At 42.8% G+C, this 24,016-nt stretch overlaps 1 protein-coding gene across 3 annotated transcripts in view; it reads right to left on the reverse strand.

Annotated features, from left to right (window-relative positions):
• The window catches only part of LOC126458398 (esterase FE4-like), a 325,378-nt gene that overhangs the window by 180,991 nt on the left and 120,371 nt on the right, over nt 1-24,016 (reverse strand). For all 3 annotated transcript variants that reach the window (XR_007585628.1, XM_050095409.1, XM_050095408.1), the window contains one exon: nt 3,005-3,145. Coding sequence is in view for 2 of the 3 variants with exons in the window: in XM_050095409.1 (XP_049951366.1) it covers nt 3,005-3,145 (141 nt within the window). In the remaining variant the exon portion in view is untranslated. The remainder of the gene's footprint in view (nt 1-3,004; nt 3,146-24,016) is intronic.

Raw genomic sequence — 24,016 nt, forward strand, 5'->3', positions numbered from 1 at the left:
GATGGATTGGTCGTCGAAGCACCATACCATAGCCCGCACGTTCACCGGATCTGACATCCCCGGATTTCTTTCTGTGGGGAAAGTTGAAGGATATTTGCTATCGTGAACCACCGACAATGCCTGACAACATGCGTCATCGCATCGTCAATGCATGTGCGAACATTACGGAAGGCGAACTACTCGCTGTTGAGAGGAATGTCGTTACACGTATTGCCAAATGCACTGAGGTTGACGGACACAATTTTGAGCATTTATTGCATTAATGTGGTATTTACAGGTAATCATGCTGTTACAGCATGCGTTCTCAGAAATGATAAGTTCACAAAGGTGCATGTATCACATTGGAACAACCGAAATAAAATGTTCAAACGTACCTACGTTCTGTATTTTAATTTAAAAAACCTACCTGTTACCAACTGTTTGTCTAAAATTGTGAGCTCTATGTTTGTGATTATTACAGCGCCATCTATCACAAGGCGAAAAAAGTGGTCTAACTAAAACATTCATATTTCTTTACGTACTACACGAATATGTAATAAAAAGTGGGGGTTCCTATATAAGAAACGCAGTTGATATCCGCTTGACCTATGGCAGCGCCATCTAGCGGGCTAACTATAGCTCCATCTGGTTTCCCCCTTCAAGCTAGACGAGTTTCGTTCTTTGTAGTTTTTTCGTTTGACGCATATTTCGTGAGATACTTGGCCCGGTCACGATCCATGGACCACCCTGTATACATCTTAGATGTTTGAGACTTGAAAAGATCTGTGGATCCATTAGTTTCATTTGAGTAAAGCGCCTATGCCTGGACTTCAGGCAGTATCACCCGTTTCGTTAGCTGCTGATGTGGTATTTCCATACAGTTGGAGAGCCTCCGCGATGCCGTTCGAGTGTAGTGGGACTACTAAGTGGGCTGAGGCGTGGATTGTAGTTTGGATTGAGGAGGGAGGCTTGCTGCGGCAGTCCGTACAATTGTGCAAAGACACTGTGCCAGTATGGCGTAGTGGTTGGCGCATCTACCTAGTGAGCAAGAGACCAGAGTTCGAAACCCGGCCTTGGTACAAATTTTCATTCGTCGCTTCAGTCTGCATATAGAGGGTCATTTTTTCGACCGTGTGCAAACTAGGGATTGATCGACGAGAGGAGTCGGAACAAAAAAGGTCTAATGAATTTACGTCCGGAAATGCACGATTTCCATACTAGAGACTATTTATTCAGTCATACTTTGTTACAGAGGCTGCTGTCTAATAAGCGCTGTATCATGCAGACACAGTTACAGTATTCATGGTTTCCTCCTAGAGGGTGGCACTGTTCCTCACACGTCATATGCCACGCTCTAGCGCCTTCTCCTGCCATAGTAATTGGTAATGTTGTGTTGGATTCACTTCTCTTGCTGCCTCATCTTGTAGTGGATGTGATACAGCGTTGTACACAATGGTTCCGTATTGTAACCGAATGCTTGCTGACACGGTGTTTACTTAAGGAAAGGCAAAAGGCAAGGGGCGGCGGGCAGCAAGGTTGCAACAGGAGACCTATCACCACCGACAACCAAAGCATTCAGTGTTTGCAACAGTGTTTCGTCGTTTGCCTGAGATAGGGTCGCCGGCCAGTGTGGCCGAGCGGTTCTAGGCGCTACAGTCTGGAACTGTGCGACCGCTACGGTCGCAGGTTCGAATCCTGCCTCGGGCATGGGTGTGTGTGATGTCCTTAGATTAGTTAGGTTTAAGTAGTTCTAAGTTCTAGGGGACTGATGACCTCAGAAGTTGAGTCCCATAGTGATCAGAGCCATTTGAACCATTTTTTGAGATAGGGTCGTTTCAGGAAGCAGGAAATCATGAAGGATGTACTCGAAATGTTCGGACACCAGACTTTGAGGAAAATGTGATTAAGACTGTGGAAGGCGACCGCCGTGTCAGTACCGGGCAGTTGGCCGGCCGGTACAGGGTAAGCCAGACGGCCGTGTGGAACATTGTCCATTGTTACTACGTTTATCACTTACAGCTTGTGCAGGGCTTACTAGCGACAGAGTTTCCACATTGGGAGCGGTTTTGTCACTGATTTCTTCACCAGGCAGCCACGATTCCGGGATTTTTGTCATCCATCCTATTCGCAGATGGGGCCACCTTTAGGCGGAGTGGTATCTTCAACTTCCACAACAGTCATCTGTGGAATAGTATGCAGAGCCCCCATGGTATGGTGACAGCGAATCATCAGCATAGGTGTAGCCGGAATGTTTGGGCAGGGATAATTGGCGACCGAATTTGGGACCAGCCTTCCTTCCGCGTCTCCTAGTCTCCTAACAGGCTGGAACTATCGGCGTTTCTTGCTGGTGACTTTGCCTCCCATGCTGGAAGAAGCGCCATTGGTGATTCGAAGAGTTACGTGACTGCTACATAATGGTGCTCCAGCTCATTTCGCCGTTAATGTCTGGATGCACCTCAATCGTGTCATCCCTGGTCGATGGATCGGACGCGGGTGTTGCAAGGGCTGCTCGTTCATCAGATCTCGACCCGTGCGATTTCTGGTTATGGGGCCATCTCAGGAGTATTGTGTATGCAGAGCCCATTCCAGATGTGGAGACAGTGGAGCAGCGTATTCATGCTGCATTTGACGTTGTTCGGATGCAGCCTGGTCAGTGTGAATGCGGGAGACAAAACATGCTACGGCGCGTATATGCATGGGTTGAGGCACGTGGAAACCATTTTCAACACATACTGTAACTGTGGCTACATGGTACAGCGTATATTAGACCGTAGACTCTGTAACAATGTACGATTGAATAAATGGCCTCTAGCATCGAAACTATGTATTTCTGGACATAAGTTCATTAGACTTTTATTGTTCTGACTCCTTTGTACACGGTGGAAAAAGTGATCATGTATACATCATAGCTATATGTCTGTTAAATTAGTGAATGATCCTCGTAGAAAGACACATGACTGAAGAAGCGAATGAAATGTGTACAGCTGGTGTAGACGTAGTGTGGTGGGGTGCGACTGGTACTCGCCTGGAAGCGGAGGTCTCCCAGCGGCGGCTCGGCGTAGGGGATTCCCCGGAAGCTGTAGTAGCGGGTGCCCGCCATCGTGTCGCGCACGGCCCCGCGCAGTGCCCCGGACTCCGTCTGCACCGTGACGTAGCCCTTCTCCACCTGCGAACACCACACAACCACAAGCACTCAGTGGGCAGCACAGAAACCACAGCACACAATCTCTCGTCTTCCTCTCTACGCTAGTCCTATGCTCTTGAGCAGCTTTGTCCTACATGGACGTAGAATGAAATATCAACTCCAAATGCCTTAAGGTCCCAAGTTTGAAGATTATTCTATCTCTAGTAAATGTGACGGTCATCAGTAATGGAAAAAAAGACTAGGATATAGGGTAACGTTCCATCGACGCCTACGTCTTTATAGGTGGATTACAACTTCGGACAGTGGATCGATGAGGAATGAAATCGACCATAACCTTTTCAAGGGAACCATCTCGGAATTCCCCTTGACTGGTTTGATGCGGCCCGCCACGAATTCCTTTCCTGTGCTAACCTCTTCATCTCAGAGTAGCACTTGCAACCTACGTCCTCAATTATTTGCTTGACCTATTCAAATCTCTGTCTTCCTCTACAGTTTTGCCCTCTACAGCTCCCTCTAGTACTATGGAGGTCATTCCCTCATGTCTTAGCAGATGTCCTATCATCCTGTCCCTTCTCCTTATCAGTGTTTTCCACATATTCCTTTCCTCTCCGATTCTGCGTAGAACCTCCTCATTCCTTACCTTATCAGTCCACCTAATTTTCAATATTCGTCTATAGCACCCACATCTCAAATGCTTCTATTCTCTTCTGTTCCGGTTTTTCCACAGTCCATGTTTCACTACCATACAATGCTGTACTCCAGACGTACATCCTCAGAAATTTCTTCCTCAAATTAAGGCCGGTATTTGATATTAGTAGACTTCTCTTGGCCAGAAATGCCTTTTTTGCCATAGCGAGTCTGCTTTTGATGTCCTCCTTGCTCCGTCCGTCATTGGTTATTTTACTGCCTAGGTAGCAGAACTCCTTAATTTCAATGACTTCGTGACCATCAATCCTGATGTTAAGTTTCTTGCTCTTCTCATTTCTACTACTTCTCATTACCTTCGTCTTTCTCCGATTTACTCTCAAATCATACTGTGTACTCATTAGACTGTTCATTCCGTTTAGCAGATCATTTAATTCTTCTTCACTTTCACTCAGGATAGCAATGTCATCAGCGAATCGTATCATTGATATCCTTTCACCTTGTATTTTAATTCCACTCCTGAACCTTTCTTTTATTTCCATCATTGCTTCATCGATGTACAGATTGGAGAGTAGGGGCGAAAGGCTAATATGACCCGTCTCTCCCTATAGCTTACCCCTACTTTTTTCAGAATCTCGAACAGCTTGCACCATTTTATATTGTCGAACGCTTTTTCCAGGTCGAAAAATCCTATGAAAGTGTCTTGATTTTTCTTTAGCCTTGCTTCCATTATTAGCCGTAACGTCAGAATTGCCTCTCTCGTCCCTTTACTTTTCCTAAAGCCAAACTGGTCGTCACCTAGAGCATTCTCAATTTTCTTTTCCATTCTTCTGTATATTATTCTTGTAAGCAGCTTCGATGCATGTGCTGTTAAGCTGATTGTGCGATAATTCTCGCACTTGTCAGCTCTTGCCGTCTTCGGAATTGTGTGGATGATGCTTTTCCGAAAGTCAGATGGTATATCGCCAGACTCATATATTCTACACACCAACGTGAATAGTCGTTTTGTTGCCACTTTCCCTAATGATTTTAGAAATTCTGATGGAATGTTATCTATCCCTTCTGCCTTATTTGACCGTAAGTCCTCCAAAGCTCTTTTAAATTCCGATTCTAATACTGGATCCCGTATCTCTTCTAAATCGACTCCTGTTTCTTCTTCTATCACATCAGACAAATCTTCACCCTCATAGAGGCTTTCAATGTATTCTTTCCACCTATCTGCTCTCTCCTCTGCATTTAACAGTGGAATTCCCGTTGCACTCTTACTGTTACCACCGTTTCTTTTAATGTCACCAAAGGTTTTTTTGACTTTCCTGTACGCTGAGTCTGTCCTTCCGACAATCATATCTTTTTCGATGTCTTCACATTTTTCCTGCAGCCATTTCGTCTTAGATTCCCTGCACTTCCTATTTATTTCATTCCTCAACGACTTGTATGTCTGTATTCCTGATTTTCCCGGAACATGTTTGTACTTCCTCCTTTCATCGATCAACTGAAGTATTTCTTCTGTTACCCATGGTTTCTTCGCAGCTACCTTCTTTGTACCTATGTTTTCCTTCCCAACTTCTGTGATGGCCCTCTTCAACTGTACTGCCTGCTGCGCTATTCCTTATTGCTGTATCTATAGCGTTAGAGAACTTCAAACGTATCTCGTCATTCCTTAGTACTTCCGTATCCCACTTCTTTGCGTATTGATTCTTCCTGACTAATGCCTTGAACTTCAGCCTACTCTTCATCACTACTATATTGTGATCTGAGTCTATATCTACTCCTGGGTACGCCTTACAATCCAGTATCTGATTTCGGAATCTCTGTCTGACAATGATGTAATCTAACTGAAATCTTCCCGTATCTCCCGGCCTTTTCCAAGTATACCTCCTCTTCTTGCGATTCTTGAACAGGGTATTCGCTATTACTAGCTGAAATTTGTTACAGAACTCAATTAGTCTTTCTCCTCTTTCATTCCTCGTCCCAAGCCCATATTCTCCTGTAACCTTTTCTTCTACTCCTTCCCCTACAACTGCATTCCAGTCGCCCATGACTATTAGATTTTCGTCCCCCTTTACATACTGCATTACCCTTTCAATATCCTCATACACTTTCTCTATCTGTTCATTTTCAGCTTGCGACGTCGGCATGTATACCTGAACTATCGTTGACGGTGTTGGTCTGCTGTCGATTCTGATTAGAACAACCCGGTCACTGAACTGTTCACAGTAACACACCCTCTGCCCTACCTTCCTATTCATAACGAATCCTACACCTGTTATACCATTTTCTGCTGCTGTTGATATTACCCGATACTCACTGACCCCTACGATATCTAGATTGAGCCTTTGCATTTCCCTTTTCAGATTTTCTAGTTTCCCTACCACGTTCAAGCTTCTGACATTCCACGCCCCGACTCGTAGAACGTTATCCTTTCGTTGATTATTCAATCTTTTTCTCATGGTAACCTCCCCCTTGGCAGTCCCCTCCCGGAGATCCGAATGGGCGACTATTCCGGAATCTTTTGCCAATGGAGAGATCATCATGACACTTCTTCAATTACAGGCCACATGTCCTGTGGATACATGTTACGTGTCTTTAATGCAGTGGTTTCCATTGCCTTCTGCATACTAAGCATATCTGAAGTTATTGTAACATAAATCTGAGTTTGTACAACTGCTTTTATGAGCGGTTTTTAAATGAAACTGCTAGGCCAGTATGTCGTTTAATATAAAATTTATTAAATTTTACGCCCATTTTGCTTCTTATTCAGGACTACAATTTGCATTAGGCATTATGATTTCATGGAAGTTTCGTGATTTTTTTTTTGGAGGGGGGGGGGGGGAGGGTTGCGTGTAGGAAAAATGTTAACTTGCTTTCAAATATATCACATAAAATCATGTGTGGTTTAAAACTGTTTGTCCTAATGGTTCCAAAGTGAAGCAACTTCCTTAAGACAATTGATTGTTTACTTTTTGCCAATTACTTTTTTATTCATTGCTTACTATGATAATAAAGGTTAATTTCTGAAAATTTTAAAATTATATTCCAAAGTGAAACCAACTCCCCAAAACAGTTGAGTGCTTACTGTTTTCGAATTTCTTCGCGTATTCGCTGTTTACTATGATAACAAAGGCTACTTCTGTGAAAATTTTTAAAATTATGTATTTTTAGAGTTCCATACTTCAATCGGTAAATACGGATCATTTTGACTGTCTGTTCAAAATCCTTTTTCCCGGGAATGGGTAGACGTATCAATTTGAAATTTTCGTCATATATTACGATCTACGGTCCCTTGCCGACGTAAAAAAAGTGAAGCTTTTAAGCCAATGCAATCAAAAATACGGCATTTTATGTCACATATTTTTATACTTGCGAAGTCACTCACCAAAACCTTCCCGATGACTTAGAATCAAGCAATTTGGCAAGAAGAAAGGTTTGACAGTACAAATAAAGGGAAAAATCTGAAATTGCCAATTTGCAATTATAGAAAACAAAAATTGTTTCTTTTGTTTTTTGTTACCCGACTTCCAATATGAAATGAAAACATTCTCGAAAGTATTTCAATCCCTGGTATCGATACCTTGCCAGTATCACTATCGATAACGGGCACAAATCGGCAGCATCCTCGACTCACGATACGGATGAACATATATACATAATTAAATTTGTATGGAATCCTCAGTGGGTGAGTGCAACTCGCACCTGAGCAATTATATTGGGAAGCAAAGCATTAAGAGATACATGGAAACCACGTAAAACCCATACGTGCATGGCCGATTAGGGTTTAGAGCCGCCAGTCCACCGTTTCCAAGACCATCACTGCGCTGCCATCTAATGCCTAGTCAGTCTTGGACTTGAAGCAATGAATAGCGACCCATAGTCTGGCTAACTGGTCGAGCTCGCTAACGCGCTGCTCCCTGACTCGGGTAGGCGCGCCAGCCCCGGATCGAATCCGCCCGGCGGATTAACGACCAGGGCCGGTATGCCGGCCAGCCTGGCTGTGGTTTTTAGGCGGTTTTCCACATCCCCTAAGTGAATATTGGGCTGCTCCCAAAGTTCCGCCTCAGTTGTATGAGAAAAACAAAAATTTATGATACATACGCATTTACAAAAGGACTGACATGATACTGTTCCTTCCAAGGATCCTAAGCGAGATGAAGCGAACCAAGAGCGTTGTACATTTTGTTTGAATTTACTCATTATCTTCTTGAAGAATGTAGTAAGGACAGACGTCTTCTTCTTGATGACAGATGTTACTAAAGTGTGATATGCGTCATACCTTCCATCACAATTCGGGAGGACGGCAGTTCAGATCCCGTCGTGCTATCCAGATTTAGGTTCTCCATGACCTCCCTAAATCACTCCAGGTAAATGCCGAAATGATTGCTTTCCCCATCCTTAACAAAACAATCAGGGCTTGTGCTCCGTCTCTAATGACCTTGCTGTCGGCGGGACGTTACACTTTAAGCTTCCTTCTTGCGTCATAGCCATAGTTTCTCGCTGAGGAGTCATTCTTTAGTTTACGCCGTACTTTTGCGTTAAACTCACAGTTAACATCTTGGATCTGGTGCCATTTATCTGTTTTGTAATTCTTTATCGATTCGTTTTACCATCTCATTGGTATGGGATCACGTCGGTGCACAGACCTAAAAAATTTTCGTGAAATTTCTTGTGTTTTAAGGAGGTTCGTTCGATATCGACAGAATTATGTAAGAGCTTAACGTATGATGTGAAAAAATCACCGTATTTTGATGTCTAGGTAAAATTGCTGTTACAGTAAAAATAAAAAAAATATCCTACTAGGTTACATGAGGATTTGACACAATAGCTGTACGTCATTTGGCCGGCCGGGGTGGACGAGCGGTTCTAGGCGCTACAGTCTGGAACCGCGCGACCGCTACGGTCGCAGGTTCGAATCCTGCCTCGGGCATGGGTGTGTGTGATGTCCTTAGGTTAGTTAGGTTTAAGTAGTTCTAAGTTCTAGGGGACTGATGACCTTAGAAGTTAAGTCCCATAGTGCTCAGAGCCATTTTTTTTTTGTACGTCATTTTATTGTAACTTCCAGTACGAGACCTCATGCTTCGCCCTGTCAACATATTGCCTAATGTATATTTAGATAACACACACTAAAAAAAAAAAAAAAAAAAAAAGACATCACGAAAGTATTATCCGAATTGTATGGAAATCAGTAGATGTGATGTACATGTGACAAACAAATGACTGCAGGTTCAGGAAAACTAGATGATTTTTTTTTCAAGAGGAAAAACTCCAAAAATTGATCACCGCAATAAAGCGTTGGTCCACGTCTGGCCCTTAGCCCTTAGGCAAGCAGCTGTTTGGCTTGGCATTGATTGATAGACTTTTTGCATGTGCTCCTGAGAGATATCGTGCCAAATTCTGTCCAACTGGGGAGTTAGATCGTCAAAATCCCGAGCTGTTTGGGTGACCCTGCCATAATGCTCAAAACCTTCTCAGTTGGTGTCAGGTCCAGCGATCTTGCTCGCCGAGGCAAGCACGATGAGAAGCGGTAGACACTCTCGCCGTGTGTGGGCAGGCATTACCTGGCTAAAAATTAAGCCCAGGATGGCTTTCCATGAAGGGCAACAAAACGGAACTTAGACTATCGTCGACGTACCGCTGCGCTGTAAGCGTAGTGCGAATGACAACCAGTGGGGTTCTGCTATGAAAGAAATAGCACCCCAGACCATTGGCCCTAGTTGTCGGGCCGTATGACGGGCGACAGGTTGGTATCCCACCACTATATGTGGTGCGTCTCCAGACACATCTGCAGCCTTGAATCTCATTGGCTGGAGTAGAATCATCTTTAGTGATGAGTCCCTCTTCGAATTGAGGCTCGGTAACCAGTGAAGACGGGTCTGGCGTTGGTGGTATACCAACCTGACTGCCGCCTGCCACACGGCCCGACATCCAGGAGTGATGATCTGGGGTGCCATTTCTTTTCATAGCAGGATCCGTTTGATTGTCATCCATGGTACCCTTCCCAGCACAGCCATCCTGGGCTTCAGCAAGATAATGCCCACCCACACAGGTTAGTGTTTCTACTGCTTGTTTTTGTGTTTTCCAAAACCTATCTTTGCCAGCAAGGTCGCCGGATTTCTCCCCAATTCAGAACGTTTGGAGCATTATGGGCAGGGCCCTCCAGCTAATTCGGGATATGACGATGTAACGCGCCAGCTGGACAGAATTTGGCTTGATACCTACATCTTCAGCTACATCTACGTGAGTACTCTGCTATTCACAATAAACTGCCTGGCAGAGGGTTCAATGAACCACCTTCAAGCTGTCTCTCTCCACCGTTCCACTCTCGAACTGCACACTGGAAAAACGAGCACTTAATTTTTTTCTGTGCGAGCCCTGATTTCTCTTATTTTATCGTGATGATCGTTTCTCCCTATGTGGCTGGGTGCCAACAGAATGTTTTCGCAATCGGAGGAGAAAACTGGTGATTGAAATTTCATGAGACGGTCCCGTCGCAACGAAAAACGCCTTTGTTTTAATGATTGCCACTCCAATTCACGTATCATGTCTGTGACACTCTCTCCCCTATTTCGCGATAATACAAAACGAGCTGCCCTTCTTTGAACTTTTTCGATGTCATCCGTCAGTCCCACCTGATGCGGATCCCACACCGCACAACAGAACAGGGCGACAGTTGTGGTGTAAGCACTCTCCTTAGTAGACCTGTTGCACCTTCTAAGTGTTCTGCCAATGAATCGCAGTCTTGGGTTTGCTCTACGCACAATATTATCTATGTGATCGTTCCAATTTAGGTTATTTGTAATTGTAATTCCTAAGTATTTAGCTGAATTTACCGCCTTCAGATTTGTGTGACTCATCGCGTAATTGAAATTTAGCCGATTTCTTTTAGTACTCGTGTGAATAACTTCGCACTTTTCTTTATTAGGGGGTCAATTGCCGCTTTTCGCACCCTACAGATATCTTATCTAAATCATTTTGCAAGTCGTTTTGATCATCTGATGACTTTACAAGACGGTAAATGACAGCATCATCTGCAAACAATCTAAGACGGCTACTAAGATTGTCTCCTATGTCGTTAATATAGATCAGGAACAATAGAGGGCCTATAACTCTTCCTTGGGGAACGCCGGATATTACTTCTGTTTTACTCGATGACTTTCCATCTATTACTTTGAACTGTGGCCTTCCTGACAGGAAATCACGAATCCAGTCGCACAACTGGGGCGATACTCCGGAGGCACGCAGTTTGGTTGGAAGACTCTTGTGAGGAACGGTGTCGAAAGCATTCTGGAAATCTAAAAATATGGAATCAATTTGACATCCCCTGTCGATAGCACTCATTACTTCATGAGTATAAAGAGCTAGTTGTGTTTCACAACAACAATATTTTCTGAATCCGTGCTGACTATGCCTCAATAAATCGTTTTCTTCGAGGTCATAATACAGTATATGTTCCAAAACCCTGCTGCAAATCGACGTTAGTGATATGGGCCTGTAATTCAGCGGATTACTCCAAATTCCCTTTATGGGTATAATTGTGACTTGAGCAATTTTCCAATCTTTAGGTACGCACCTTTCTGTGAGCGAGTGGTTGTATATAATTGCTAAATACGGAGTTATTGTATCACCATACTCTGAGAGGAACCTGACCAGTAAACAGTCTGGACCGGAGGCCTTCCTTTATTAAGTGATTTAAGCTGCTTTGTTACACCGAGGATATCTGCTTCTGTGTCTCTCATCTTGGCAGTTGTTCTTGATTGGATATCCCGCAGGAGGACATGCAATAACTCTATCAATCAATGCCGAGCCGAATAACTGCTTGCCTAAGGGCCAGACCAACGCGTTATTCACTTGCTCAATTTCCAAAGCTCTTTCTCTAGACTAAATCTTCCAATTTTTCTGAAACTGTAATCATTTGCTTGTCTTTATATGTGCATCACATATACCGTTTTCCGGCTTAACCGGATAATTCCTTCCTGGTGCGTCGTTTTCTCTTTTTTGAAGATTGTTTAGCGTTGATCCAGATGCAAATCCCGTAATTCATTTATTATTTACACCTGAGAACAGTCTCTTGTTAGTGCTGGAAGTTTTCATAAACTGACATATCAGTATAGCTGTCGCTGTTGTTACCTTTACTCTCAACACTGTTCTGAGCAAGCCTCCCCATCTCTGCATAATATTACAACTTCCATCTGTTTAAACCTTCTTATGTTCTCAAGTCTAGCCCCCATAAAAATTTTGTATCGTCCCCACACTTTTTTCCATTACCAAACTGATGACTACTTGATGCTTCAGAACGATGTATCCTACTAACTGATCGGTTCTTTTAGTCAAGGTACGCCGCAAATTCCTTTTCTCCATAAATGGACTCAGTACCTGCTCATTAGATAATCTATCTACCCATCTAATCTTCAGCATACTTCTGTAGCGCAAGACTTCAAAAGCTTCTCATCTGAGCTGTTTATCGTCCACTTTTCGGTCCTGTAAAAGGCTACACTCCAGACAAAGCAGAAAGACCTTCCATAGCCTTAAATTTTTATTACATGTAAACAAATTTCTCTTTTTGATAAATGCTTTTCTTGCTGTTGTCAAACCGCATTTTGTATCCTGTCTACTTTGGGCATCATCAGTTTTTGCCTGCCGAAATAGGAAAGTCGTCTACTACTTATAGTGTGTCATTCACTAATTAGATTCCCTCATGTGACGATACGCTTATATAAGCGATCTAAATGGTTCCTATAATCTGTAATCGGTACAGAGAGAACTGAATTTCTTTGCTGGGCTGGGTGCGAGTCGGTGGGACGAGTACGTCACGCGCGTAACTGGTTTGTTCGTACGGACAGCTGTTTAGAAGAGCAAGTACACGAGCAGAAACAGTTAGAATACCGTCACACTCACCATCACCTGATTTAATTCGACTACATTCCATTATACTCGTTTTACTTTCGTTGACGTTCAGCTTATAACCTCTTTTCAAGACACAGTCCATTCCGCTCAGCTGTTCTTCCTTTGCTGCCTCCGACAGAACTGTGATGTTATGAGCAAACGTCAAAGGTTATATTTCTTTTTTCTGAACATTAATTTGGTTTCAAAACTTTTCCTTGGTTTACTTCAGTGCTCGCTCAGTGAACGTATTAAATAACCTCTCGAAGAATTTACAATCTGTTGCACACCCTTCTTAAACACTGCCTCCCTTTCATACCTTTCAACTTATAACTGCAGTCTGGTTTCCATACAATTTGTAGATTACTTTTGGCTCTTTGTATTTTGTCTCTGCTGCCTTAAGTATAGATAGAAAGTGTTCCAGTCAACTTTGTCAAAAGTTTTCCCTAAATCCGTTATATTAAATACTAATTTTCAATTTTTTTTTTGGAAACTGCAAATTAAGCCTCTTAAGGTAATTCAAGATTCCTCGTGACATTAACTGACGTCTTACGTACGGTGCAGTTATCTTGCTGACTTTAGCAGGCTATTTAGACGCCTAATGATAATAGCGCAGAACTCGCGCGGAAAAAATTCCATTAATACGTCTGTGAAAGTAGCAGTTATACCTCTTCAGACAGACCGTGAAGCTATAATTTGCGGCTAAGGAGCAGTTGTCATGAGAATAATCATGTACTCAACCGCAAGATGTATTTCTCTTTAATGCCACTTTTCCGTTTCGTAATATGCATCTAAATAGAATTTTTCTCGGTATTTGTGGACTTCACTTTTTTGCTTACAGTGTGCGAAGTCGGTTCAGATAGGAAGTACAAAAGCCCCACAATTCGAATAGTCGCTCTGTCAACTATAAGCCCCTCCCAGACGGCGAAATCATTCCTAAAAGCCACCCACTCTGTCGACTGTAACCTATTCTTCTAATTCTTCCGTTTTAAAGCCTCACATAAATTAATTAGACACACTCCAAAATAATGAATTAGGAATTCAGTGGCAATTAATAAACAGGACCTTCAATTAATCCGGTTTCTTCTTTTAAACTCACTCGTAAAACGTTTGACTAACAATGATAATACCAAAGTAAAACCTTGGCACGTCTGATAAAAGTGTCTTAGGTATGATTCTGATAACAGCGTAAATGAAACATAGTCGTGAAGTTGTACCGCGATTGTCGTGACGTTAGTATGAAAGGCAGCTAGTTTTAAAGCAGGGAATATGTTTCATATGTGCGCAGAGTTGAAAGCAAACTGTTCATTTGAGTCTGAATTCGGTAGCGATTCGATCTCACCATAGCACACTGGAAGTGGAGGCTGAAATGGCTGCAAAATCAGTCATTGGCAGCACACCAACGACTCTCGTCAATGGCTAAGTAAAATCAGTTAACAATCTTTCATTGAGGGAATGGTCCAGTCCGACATGTCGAAACATGCCCTGAAATTTTTTTAGACAGGAAGAACACACCGACAGAAACACAATGTCAAAATTTTGGCTGCTAAGGTATACTGCAAGTACTTAAAAAAAATGCCAAAATCGTAGCTCGCCAAATGGCTGGAGAAATGTACACCCCTACCAAAGTTGTAGCAGACAGCGCATGCGCAAAACAGCAGACGCATGTCCTTACTTGTCTGCAGATCGGTAAAAAGACAACACGGCGCAACGCGACCGTAATTTGTTAAGTTAATTCCAGTTTTCGTTGATAGTTTCTCTGTCACAATTATTCACCTTTCCTATTCACTAGAATTCGCAACTCATTTATTCTCCATAATAATTAGCAGTTCCCCTTACGGTATCGCTAAGTGTTGACAATGAGATGAAGGTGAATTTAAAGAATAATTTTTTGTCCGCAGCTCGTGGTCGTGCGGTAACGTTCTCGCTTCCCACGCCCGGGTTTCCGGGTTCGATTCCCGGCGGGGTCAGAGTTTTTCTCTGCCTCGTGATGACTGGGTGTTGTCTAATGTCCTTAGGTTAGTTAGGTTTAAGTAGTTCTAAGTTCTAGGGGACTGATGACCGTAGATGTTAAGTCCCATAGTGCTCAGAGCCATTTGAACCATTTTTTAAAATAATTTTCTTCCTTGTTTTCTTCCGATATGCTTGCCAATAGCAATTGTCTTTGTGCAGGTTCCAGAGCTTCACAGTAATGTGGAATGCAGTAATATTTTCAATCTTGTTATATGAATAATGTGGTATGCCATCGATATCACCTATTTCTCCTGAAGACCTACATATGTGTTATTTTTAGTTAATTTCTTGGGAATTCATTTGAATGATGTAGACATTTCATTAGAAATTGTGTAAGCTTTAGAAGAAACAGGAAATATCTCTGACGATTCTGTGAATTGTTGTACAAACGATGACTGTTGAAATAATTAAAGCCCAGAACACAAATACAGTACATTCCAAGCTCAAAGAAAACATGTGCATTAATAGCTTTCAGTTACAAAGAAAAGGCTGTAAGTTTTTGGTTCATAATTGAAGAGACAAACTGTCTGAAGTTAAGCAGTGTACAAGACAGTTTCGTTTCGTAAAATCATTGCTACGGCTAACAGCGGCTACATGTCGTGGTGGCGTGGAAGCAATGAGACCTTGGTTGTTCGCTGAAGGGAGTTGGCACTACATCTGCACACACAACTCATCTAATTCTCGTAATTTCCGGGGAGGGGGCGATGAGCTCTGACGCCACGTCAGCCACGTCCCGGAAGTGTTCGATCGTGTTCGGATCTGCGAGTTTGGGGGCCAGCATATCAGTTGGAACTCACCACTATGCTCCTCGAACCATTCCGTCAAACACCTGACGTTATGACGGGGCGCTTTATCTTGTTGAAAAATGCCACTGCCATCGAGAAACATGAAGGGGTGACGTGGTCTGCAAACAGTGTACGATGCTCCTTTGTCGTCATGGTGCCTTGCACGAGCTCCACTGGCCACACGGATGCCAACGTGAATGTTCCCCAGAGTGTCACAGAGCCATCGTCATCTCGTTTCTGCCCCGCAGTACAGGTGTCAAGGAGTTGTTGCTCTGGAACACGACGGATTTGCGCCCTCCCATCGAGATGATGAAAAAGGTATCGAGATTCATCGTACCATACAACACACTGCCACTGCGCCAACGTCCGGTGTGACGTGCCCATTTCAGTCGTAGTTGCCGATGTCGTGGTGTTAACATTGGCACACGCTTGGGCCATCGGCTGCAGAGGCCCATCGTTAGGAGTTTTCGGTGCACTGTGTGTTCAGAGACACTTGTACTCTGTCCAGTTAAGAGTCCGATGTTAGTTCCGCCACAGATCGCCGCCTGCCCTGTTTTACCAGTCTGTCCAGCCTACGACGTCCGACATCCGTAATGAGGGGTAGCCATCCAACCCCAAGACGTCTGGGCGTGGTTTCACCTCGGTTTTGCCACGTGCTGAAGACACCCACAGCACTTCTCGAACAACAGACTAGTCGTACAGTTTCGGAAATGCTCGTGCCGAGCCTCCGGGCCATCACAGTCTGCCATCGGTCAAGCTCAGATAGATCGCACGCCTTCCCCATTCTGCACATGGACAGCACGGTCACTTATACTACGAGGCGTGTTTTTTAAGGGGAGCTGGAGGTGGTCAAATCCAAAAAATTACGATTTTTTTTTTTTGCTACAGAAAATTAATTGGAACATTCCTCTTTAATGTAAACTTTGAATTATTGTTCTTCTCGCCCTAGAAGTGGAGTTATTACCATTTTCCCCCACGCCTGCAGAGGCGGCCGCTGAATGCATCTATCACCCTCTCGTGACTTCCTGGCGAACTGCTTGGGACTTTCTCGGCCTGTTACGCATACAGCGCCTTATGTTACGCATACAGCGAGTGTGCAAGGGTTGGCTACATTGTTTTCTGTGACAAATGAAGCGCTAAGAGCGCGGAACATCGTCTCTTTGCTGTTTACCGTTTCGAATTAGTTCAGTGTTGCGCCTGTTGTTGGTAGTATTATACTTCTTGTGTAAAGCGTTGTTCTGGTTACGATGCCACGTTTTAGTAACCGTGTATATAAGAAGAGGAAGAATGTAGGGAAAAGAAAATTAACACTAATACCAAGTTACGATACTACAATTACTGAAACAGTGCGTTCTTCTGCTAAGCAACACATGGCCGGCCATAGCCCTGTGACATCTTCTAGCAAGAAGCTGATTGGTAGAAGTGACAGATTTCGTGAATTTGTTAGTGACAGTGATGATATTAACGAAGTACTGAAGTTTGGATTATTATCTTCTGCGCTGAAAGAAAGTGTTCTGTGCAAAATGTGTTCAAGTGTAGGAGTGGGACTAGAGATAACAAAGCACTTTGGTTTAGCTTGTGAGATGAAGATAATCTGTGCATGTTGCAAGTATCAAGTGACTTTCTACAATTCACATGCCAGTCTCTTTGGTGAAAATGGACGATCTAGAGTGTTTGATGTGAATGTTCGACTTGTGTATGGTCTTCGATCCATTGGAAAAGGGTCTGCTGCTGGTAAACTATTTTGTAGTATTATGAACTTGCCATCGCCTCCAAGCAAATTCGGGTACTACTGTGAACTGGTAGGATCCTCTGTTGAAGATGTGGCTTTGAAAACCATGAAGGAAGCAGTGGAGGAATTCATAGAAATGAACGGTGGTTCTAGGGATTTGGTAGTGGCATTAGATGGTTCCTGGCACAAAAGGGGTCATAAATCCCTGAATGGGGTTGTAACTGCTACTTGTGGTGATAGTGCAAAAGTGATAGATGTTGCAATATTGTCAAAACATTGTAGATGCAAAAATAAAACCAAAGGAGAGCACAGTGGAAACTGTGAGGCAAATTTTAGTGGATCAAGTGGAGCAATGGAAGTGGATGGAGTGAAACAAATTTTTGAACGTTCAGTTCCCAGATACAACGTTAGGCACAAATACTACCTTGGGGATGGTGACTCCAAAGGTTTCAAGACTATAGAGGAACTGAAACCATATGGAAATGAATTTGTAGTTGAAAAGTTGGAAAGCATTGGGTATATGCAAAAGTGTATGGGTGCACGGCTTCAAAGGTTCAAACAAACTTTGGGTTCAAGTAAGCTCAGTGATGGAAAGACAATAGGAGGGAGAGGCAGGCTTACTGATGAGGTGATTGAACGTCTACAGAGATACTATGGGTATGCTGTAAGGCAAAATACTAGTAATGTTAGTGACATGCGAAAAGCAGTGTGGGCATTGTTCCTTCATACTGCCTCTTCCAATGAATACCCTCAACACAGCCTGTGCCCAAAAGATTCCTGGTGCAAATATATCCTCTTCATAAAAACTTGCCGCCTGCTCCGATAACCAAGAGTTCACTGCCTTTTTCACGTCGTCGTCATCATTGTAACGGTTGCCACTGAGGTGTTGTTTGAGGTGGGGCGCAAGATGAGGACTGTAAATCGCAGATCTGACCAGCAGAGTGAGGTCTCGCTTTGTCATGGAGAAGGACAATTCCCTTTGTCAGCATGCCGCATCTTTTGTTTTGAATCGCTCTGCGTAGCTTTCTCAGGGTTTGACAGTATGCTTCTGCATTGATAGTGGTTCCTCGTTGCATGAAGTCGACCAACAAAACACTATGCCTATCCCAAAACACCGACGCCATGATTTTGCACTGGGACAGAGCCTGTTTGGCCTTCACCTTTACAGGAGCGTGTGTGTGTGTCTCCATTTCATACTCTGTTGCTTCGATTCGTGCGTGATATGCGAAACCCATGTTTCGTCTCCAGTTACGATCTGACTCAAGAAGCTGTCACATTCTTCGTGATAACGAATCAAGAACTTCATCACACACTCAAATCTTTGGTTTTTGTGGTCCTCTGTTAGGAGTTTTGGGACCCATCAGGAGCACAGTTTCCTAAACTTTAGGTGTTCAGAAACATTGTTGAAAAGCACTGATCTCGACACGTCAGGAAATTCGTTTGAAAGACCTGTTATTCAGATCGTCTATAATCAAAGAAGGGCAACTGGAGAGGTCCTCATCATGGACGTTGTCACGGCCATCTTTGAATTCTCGTACCCACTTACGCACTTTGCTTTCACTCATAACAGTATCACCGTACACTTCGCAAATCTGTCGATGAATTTCTGCAGCAGACAGGAAGGATCCTTGCTGACCCAAAATGACACTCACAATGATGTTAAAGAACAGTTATTCGAAATATCTAGAGCTAGTCATGATAGTCAGTGCACCATTACCCAGGGAGATCTACGAGACTGTGTCACTTGGTTACACAGATTCAGGAAATTGTTCGGGGAAGGAAATCGTCAAATTATGAAGTTTACCTAAAGTGAACATGTAGAGGTGCCATTAACAGATAATACTACTGAGAAATTCGTTGTTGATGTGAGGGTGAAGCTCTTGAAATCTTGTAAAATGCTATGGATAAAGGCAGTTAGTAAGGTTTCATGCAAAACCTATGTGCAGACTGTACCTTATGATTTTGAGTGAAAGGAACACAGAACTGCATCACGTTACCTTAATAGTTATTCCATAGATCATGAATACATTTCGAAAGGACGTGGAATGTGTCAGTTTAACATAACTTTTCTCTACATTACGTAATTCTTTTTCAGTTACTACTTCATATTTAAAAGTTCATCTATTGAATAGAAGGAGTTCCCATTCAGAAAGTCTTTTAATTTGTTTTTAAATGCTGGCTGGCTATCTGTCAGACTTTTAATGCTATTTGGCAAATGCAAAAGATTTTTGTGCCAGCATAATTCACCCCTTTCTGTGCCAAAGTCAGATTTAACCCAGAATAGTGAAGAACATTCTTTCTTCTAGTGTTGTATCTATACACTTTGCTATTATTTTTAAATTGGGATGGGTTATAAATAACAAATTTGATAAGTGAATATATGTATTACGAAGGTACCGGTGCTAAGAATATCCTGAGTTCCTTAAATAAATGTCTGCAAGGTGATCTTGGGTGGGCTCCAGCTATTATTCTGATTACACGCTTTTGTGCAATGGATATTTTTCTCTTAGTGATGAATTACCCCAAAACATGATGCCGTAAGAAGGAGTGAATGAAAATAGGCATAGTAGGTTAATTTGCTGATACGTTTATCAAAAAAATTTGCAATAACCCTAATAGCATAAGTAGCTGGACCTGACCATTTCGCCGGCCGAAGTGGCCGTGTGGTTAAGGGCGCTGCAGTCTGGAACCGCAAGACCGCTACGGTCGCAGGTTCGAATCCTGCCTCGGGCATGGATGTTTGTGATGTCCTTAGGTTAGTTAGGTTTAACTAGTTCTAAGTTCTAGGGGACTAATGACCTCAGCAGTTGAGTCCCATAGTGCTCAGAGTCATTCCATTCCTGACCATTTCAGCATATCATCTGTGTGTTTATTCCACTTCAGTTTCTCATCAGTGCATACGACCTGAGATTTTGAACATTCTGCTTTAGCAACAGATTTCTGTTCATTGTCTATACAATGCCACAGTCGACGGTGCCATGCTGGGACGGGTATGGCAAGAATTCGATTACCGTATTGACGTCTGCCGGGTCACATTATATAAAAAAAAATCTGTATTCCTCTTCAAAATGCATGTATGACATCTGTACAATGTTTCGCTCTTGTGCAATAAATAACTGAAAGTGTTCCCGAACTTTATGTACACCCTGTACAGACACTGGACACACTTCTTTCTTATCGTGCAAAGTCGCAGACATACCTGTAGCACATTTGGGGTAATAAGAAAACAGTCATTCAGGATGAATGTGATTAATATCTGTTTCATTATTTTTTACTTCTCTCTTGAATAATTAGGTAACTACGAGAGGGTGAACACAAGGGTGTTCGTCTATGATTTTTGTCCTTGCTGCTGTAATTCAATCTAGGTTGGAAGTCCTAACCTGTTATTTAACTGATGATAATTGTAAAATGACTCCGTTAATAATCCTTCGGATGATTCCTGTAGTCGTCAGGGACAGTATAGTATTCATCACTATTTCAACAGTAATTTAATGTTTGCTTAATTAATTTATCTCTCTTATTATAACTATAATCCTCGTCAAAGGCGATGTACATCGCTAGTGTGAATCAGTCTCCGAGCGCTTGTTTTATATTTGTACGATTTAATTTTATTTCACTTACTTTGGTCACGGCTCATGTCTGGATGTGCCAGCGAGCATTATGCAATTTCGGCTGCTTCCTAATACCTTTTTATAATCGAAAGAATACTGTAGTAGCGTCCCACATTACTGATGTCCTACGCTGCTGCGGAAGAGGTATTGTATAGTATCCTCGCACGCCAACTGGATTCAACAAAAGACGGACCTACAGTCTTAATACTTAAACCTCGAAATAACTTCAAATAAACTAAATAACAATTACATTCTGCATCTACATATACAGTATACTCCGCAAGCCAACGGTGCATGGCGGAGGGTAGCACGTACTACTACTAGTCATTTCCCGTCTTGTTCTACTCGCAAATAGAGCCAGGGCTCGTTCCTCGAATCACAAAATGCATTAGCAATTCATGGCTTAAGAGATGATTGATAGATCGCGAGGTTCACTGACGGGAAAAAAGTCGCAACACCGAAAAATAGTAAATCAAGAGTAATGAAATTTCGACAATATATTTGTCTAGGTAACATATTTAAGTGATTAATATTTCAAGATCACAGGTTAATGTATGCACGAGATAAGCCATTGCAGATGTGAAATGGTGTAACCGCCAGAATGTTGAATGCAAGCATGCAAACGTGCATGCATTGTGTTTTACAGGGTCCGATGTCAGTTTGTGGGATGGAGTTCCATGTCTGTTGCACTTGATCGGTCAGTACAGGGACGGTTATTAATAACAAATTTGATAAGTGAATGTATGTAATGTGAAGGTACAATGAATATCCTGAGTTCCTTAAATAAATGTCTGCAAGGTGATCTTGGGTGGGCTCCAGCTATTATTCTGATTACACGCTTTTGTGCAATGGACACTTTTTCTCTCAGTGATGAATTACCCCAAAACATGATGCCATTTGAAGGAGTGAATGAAAACAGGCATAGTAGGCTAATTTGCTGATACGTTTATCACAAAAATTTGCAATAAACCTAATAGCATAAGTAGCTGACCGTGACCATTTCAGCACCTCATCATTGTTTTATTACTATTCAGTTTCTCATCAATGCATACATCCCGAGATTTTGAATATTCTGCTTTAGCAACAGACTTCTGTTCATTGCCTGTACATGGTGTTCATAAGGTCCGGGAACACTTTCAATTACTGGATGTACATAAAGTCCGGGAACACTTTCAGTTACTTATTGCACAATAACCAAATGTTGAAAAGATGCCATACATATTTCATTTTGAAGAGAAACCCTGACAGCTTTTTTCATGTACACCGCCACAGCGTAGTTTGGTAATTTGCCGATAGTCAGTGCTAGTCGCAAACATGGCGAGTTCAGGTGCGGAGCGAGCTTTCTGTGTGTTGTAGTTCGACAAACACAAGTGTGCTACAGCTGTTCAACGGATGTTTAGAACCAAGTACGGTAAGAAGCCACAAACAAGAAAGGCCATTTACGGCTGGCACAACAAATTCGTTACGATGGGTTACTTGTGCCCGGCAAAAAGAAGCGGACGTCCCAGTGTGAGTGAAGTGAATGCGGAGCGCATACGAGAGACATTCATAAGGAGGCCAAAGAAATCAGTGCGTCGTGCATCCTGTGAACTCGAAATGGCTCCAATGACAGTGTGGAAAGTCCTGCGACAGAAGCTCTCTATGAAACCATTTAAATTGGAGTTAGTGCAGAGACTCAATGACGACGGAAAAGATAAGCGTTTTGAGTTTTGTTCGCAGTTGCAACAATTGAATGAGGATGGGGATGGCATTGTTGATCGCTTAATTTTCACAGTAATGGGAAAGTGAACAGACATAATTATCGAATCTGGGGTACGAGCCGGCCGCGGTGGTCTAGCGGTTCTAGGCGCTCAGTCCGGAGCCGCGCGACTGCTACGGTCGCAGGTTTGAATCCTGCCTCGGGCATGGATGTGTGTTATGTCCTTAGGTTAGTTAGGTTTAAGTAGTTCTAAGTTCTAGGGGACTGATGACCATAGATGTTAAGTCCCATAGTGCTCAGAGCCATTTTTTTTTTGGGGTACAAAGCATCCACACGAATGCAGCGAATTTGAGTGTGATTCCCGAAGCTAAATGTTTTTTGTGCCCTGTCACGTCGAAAACTGTATGGGCCATTCTACTTCGCCGAGAGCAGTCACCAGATATTCCTACTTTGACATGTTGTAGCAATGGCTGATGCCTCAAATGCAATCAGACTCTCCACTCATCTTTCAGCAGGACGGGGCTCCACCCTATTTTCATCGTGAAGTTCGTGGGTACCTGAACACCGCGCTGCCGCATCGATGGATCAGCCGTGCTACAGAAGGGGACAGCTGTTCCATGAAATGGCCTCCCCGATCACCAGATTTCACTCCGTGTGACTTTTTTCTATGGGGACACATTAAAGATCTGGTGTATGTACGCCTCTATCACGTGATGTAGCAGAGCTCTGGGAGAGGATACGGGAAGCGACTGCCACAGTGCCATGCTGGGATGGATATGGCAAGAATTCGATTACCCTATTGACGTCTGCCGGGTCATTCATGGTTGGCATATCGAATGATTGTAAAAAAAAAAAAAAAATCCAGAGTTTCTCTTCAAAATGCAATATGTATGACATCTGTACAATGTTTAGTTCTTGTTCATAAATAATTGAAAGTGTTCCCGAGCTTTACGTACACCCTGTACAGACACTGGCCACAATTCTTACTTATCGCGCAAAGTCGCAGACTTACCTGTAGGACAATTGGTGTAATAAGAAGACAGTCATTCAGGATGAATGTGATTAATATCTATTTCATTAGTTTTTACTTCTCTCTTGAATAATTAGTTAACAACGAGAGAGTGAACACAAGGGTGTTCGTCTACGATTTTTGTCCTCGCTGCTGTAATTCAGTCTAGGTTGGTAGTCCTGCCTTGTTATTTAAGTGATGATAATTGTAAAATGACTCCGTTAATAATCCATCGGATGATTCCTGTAGTCGTCAGGGACAGTATAGTATTCATCAAAATTTCAACAGTAATTTAATTTTTGCTTAATTAATTTATCTCTCTTATTATAACTATAATCCTCGCCAAAGGCGATGTACATCGCTAGTGTGAATCAGTCTCCGAGCGCTTGTTTTATATTTGTACGATTTAATTTTATTTCACTTTCATTGGTCACGGCTCATGTCCAGATGTGCCAGCGAGCATTATGCAGTTTTGGCTGCTTCCTAACACCTTTTTAGAATGGAAAGAATATTGTAGTAGCGTC

This window comes from Schistocerca serialis, chromosome 2, assembly GCF_023864345.2.
Source record: "Schistocerca serialis cubense isolate TAMUIC-IGC-003099 chromosome 2, iqSchSeri2.2, whole genome shotgun sequence".
Classification (NCBI taxonomy): Eukaryota; Metazoa; Arthropoda; class Insecta; order Orthoptera; family Acrididae; genus Schistocerca; species Schistocerca serialis.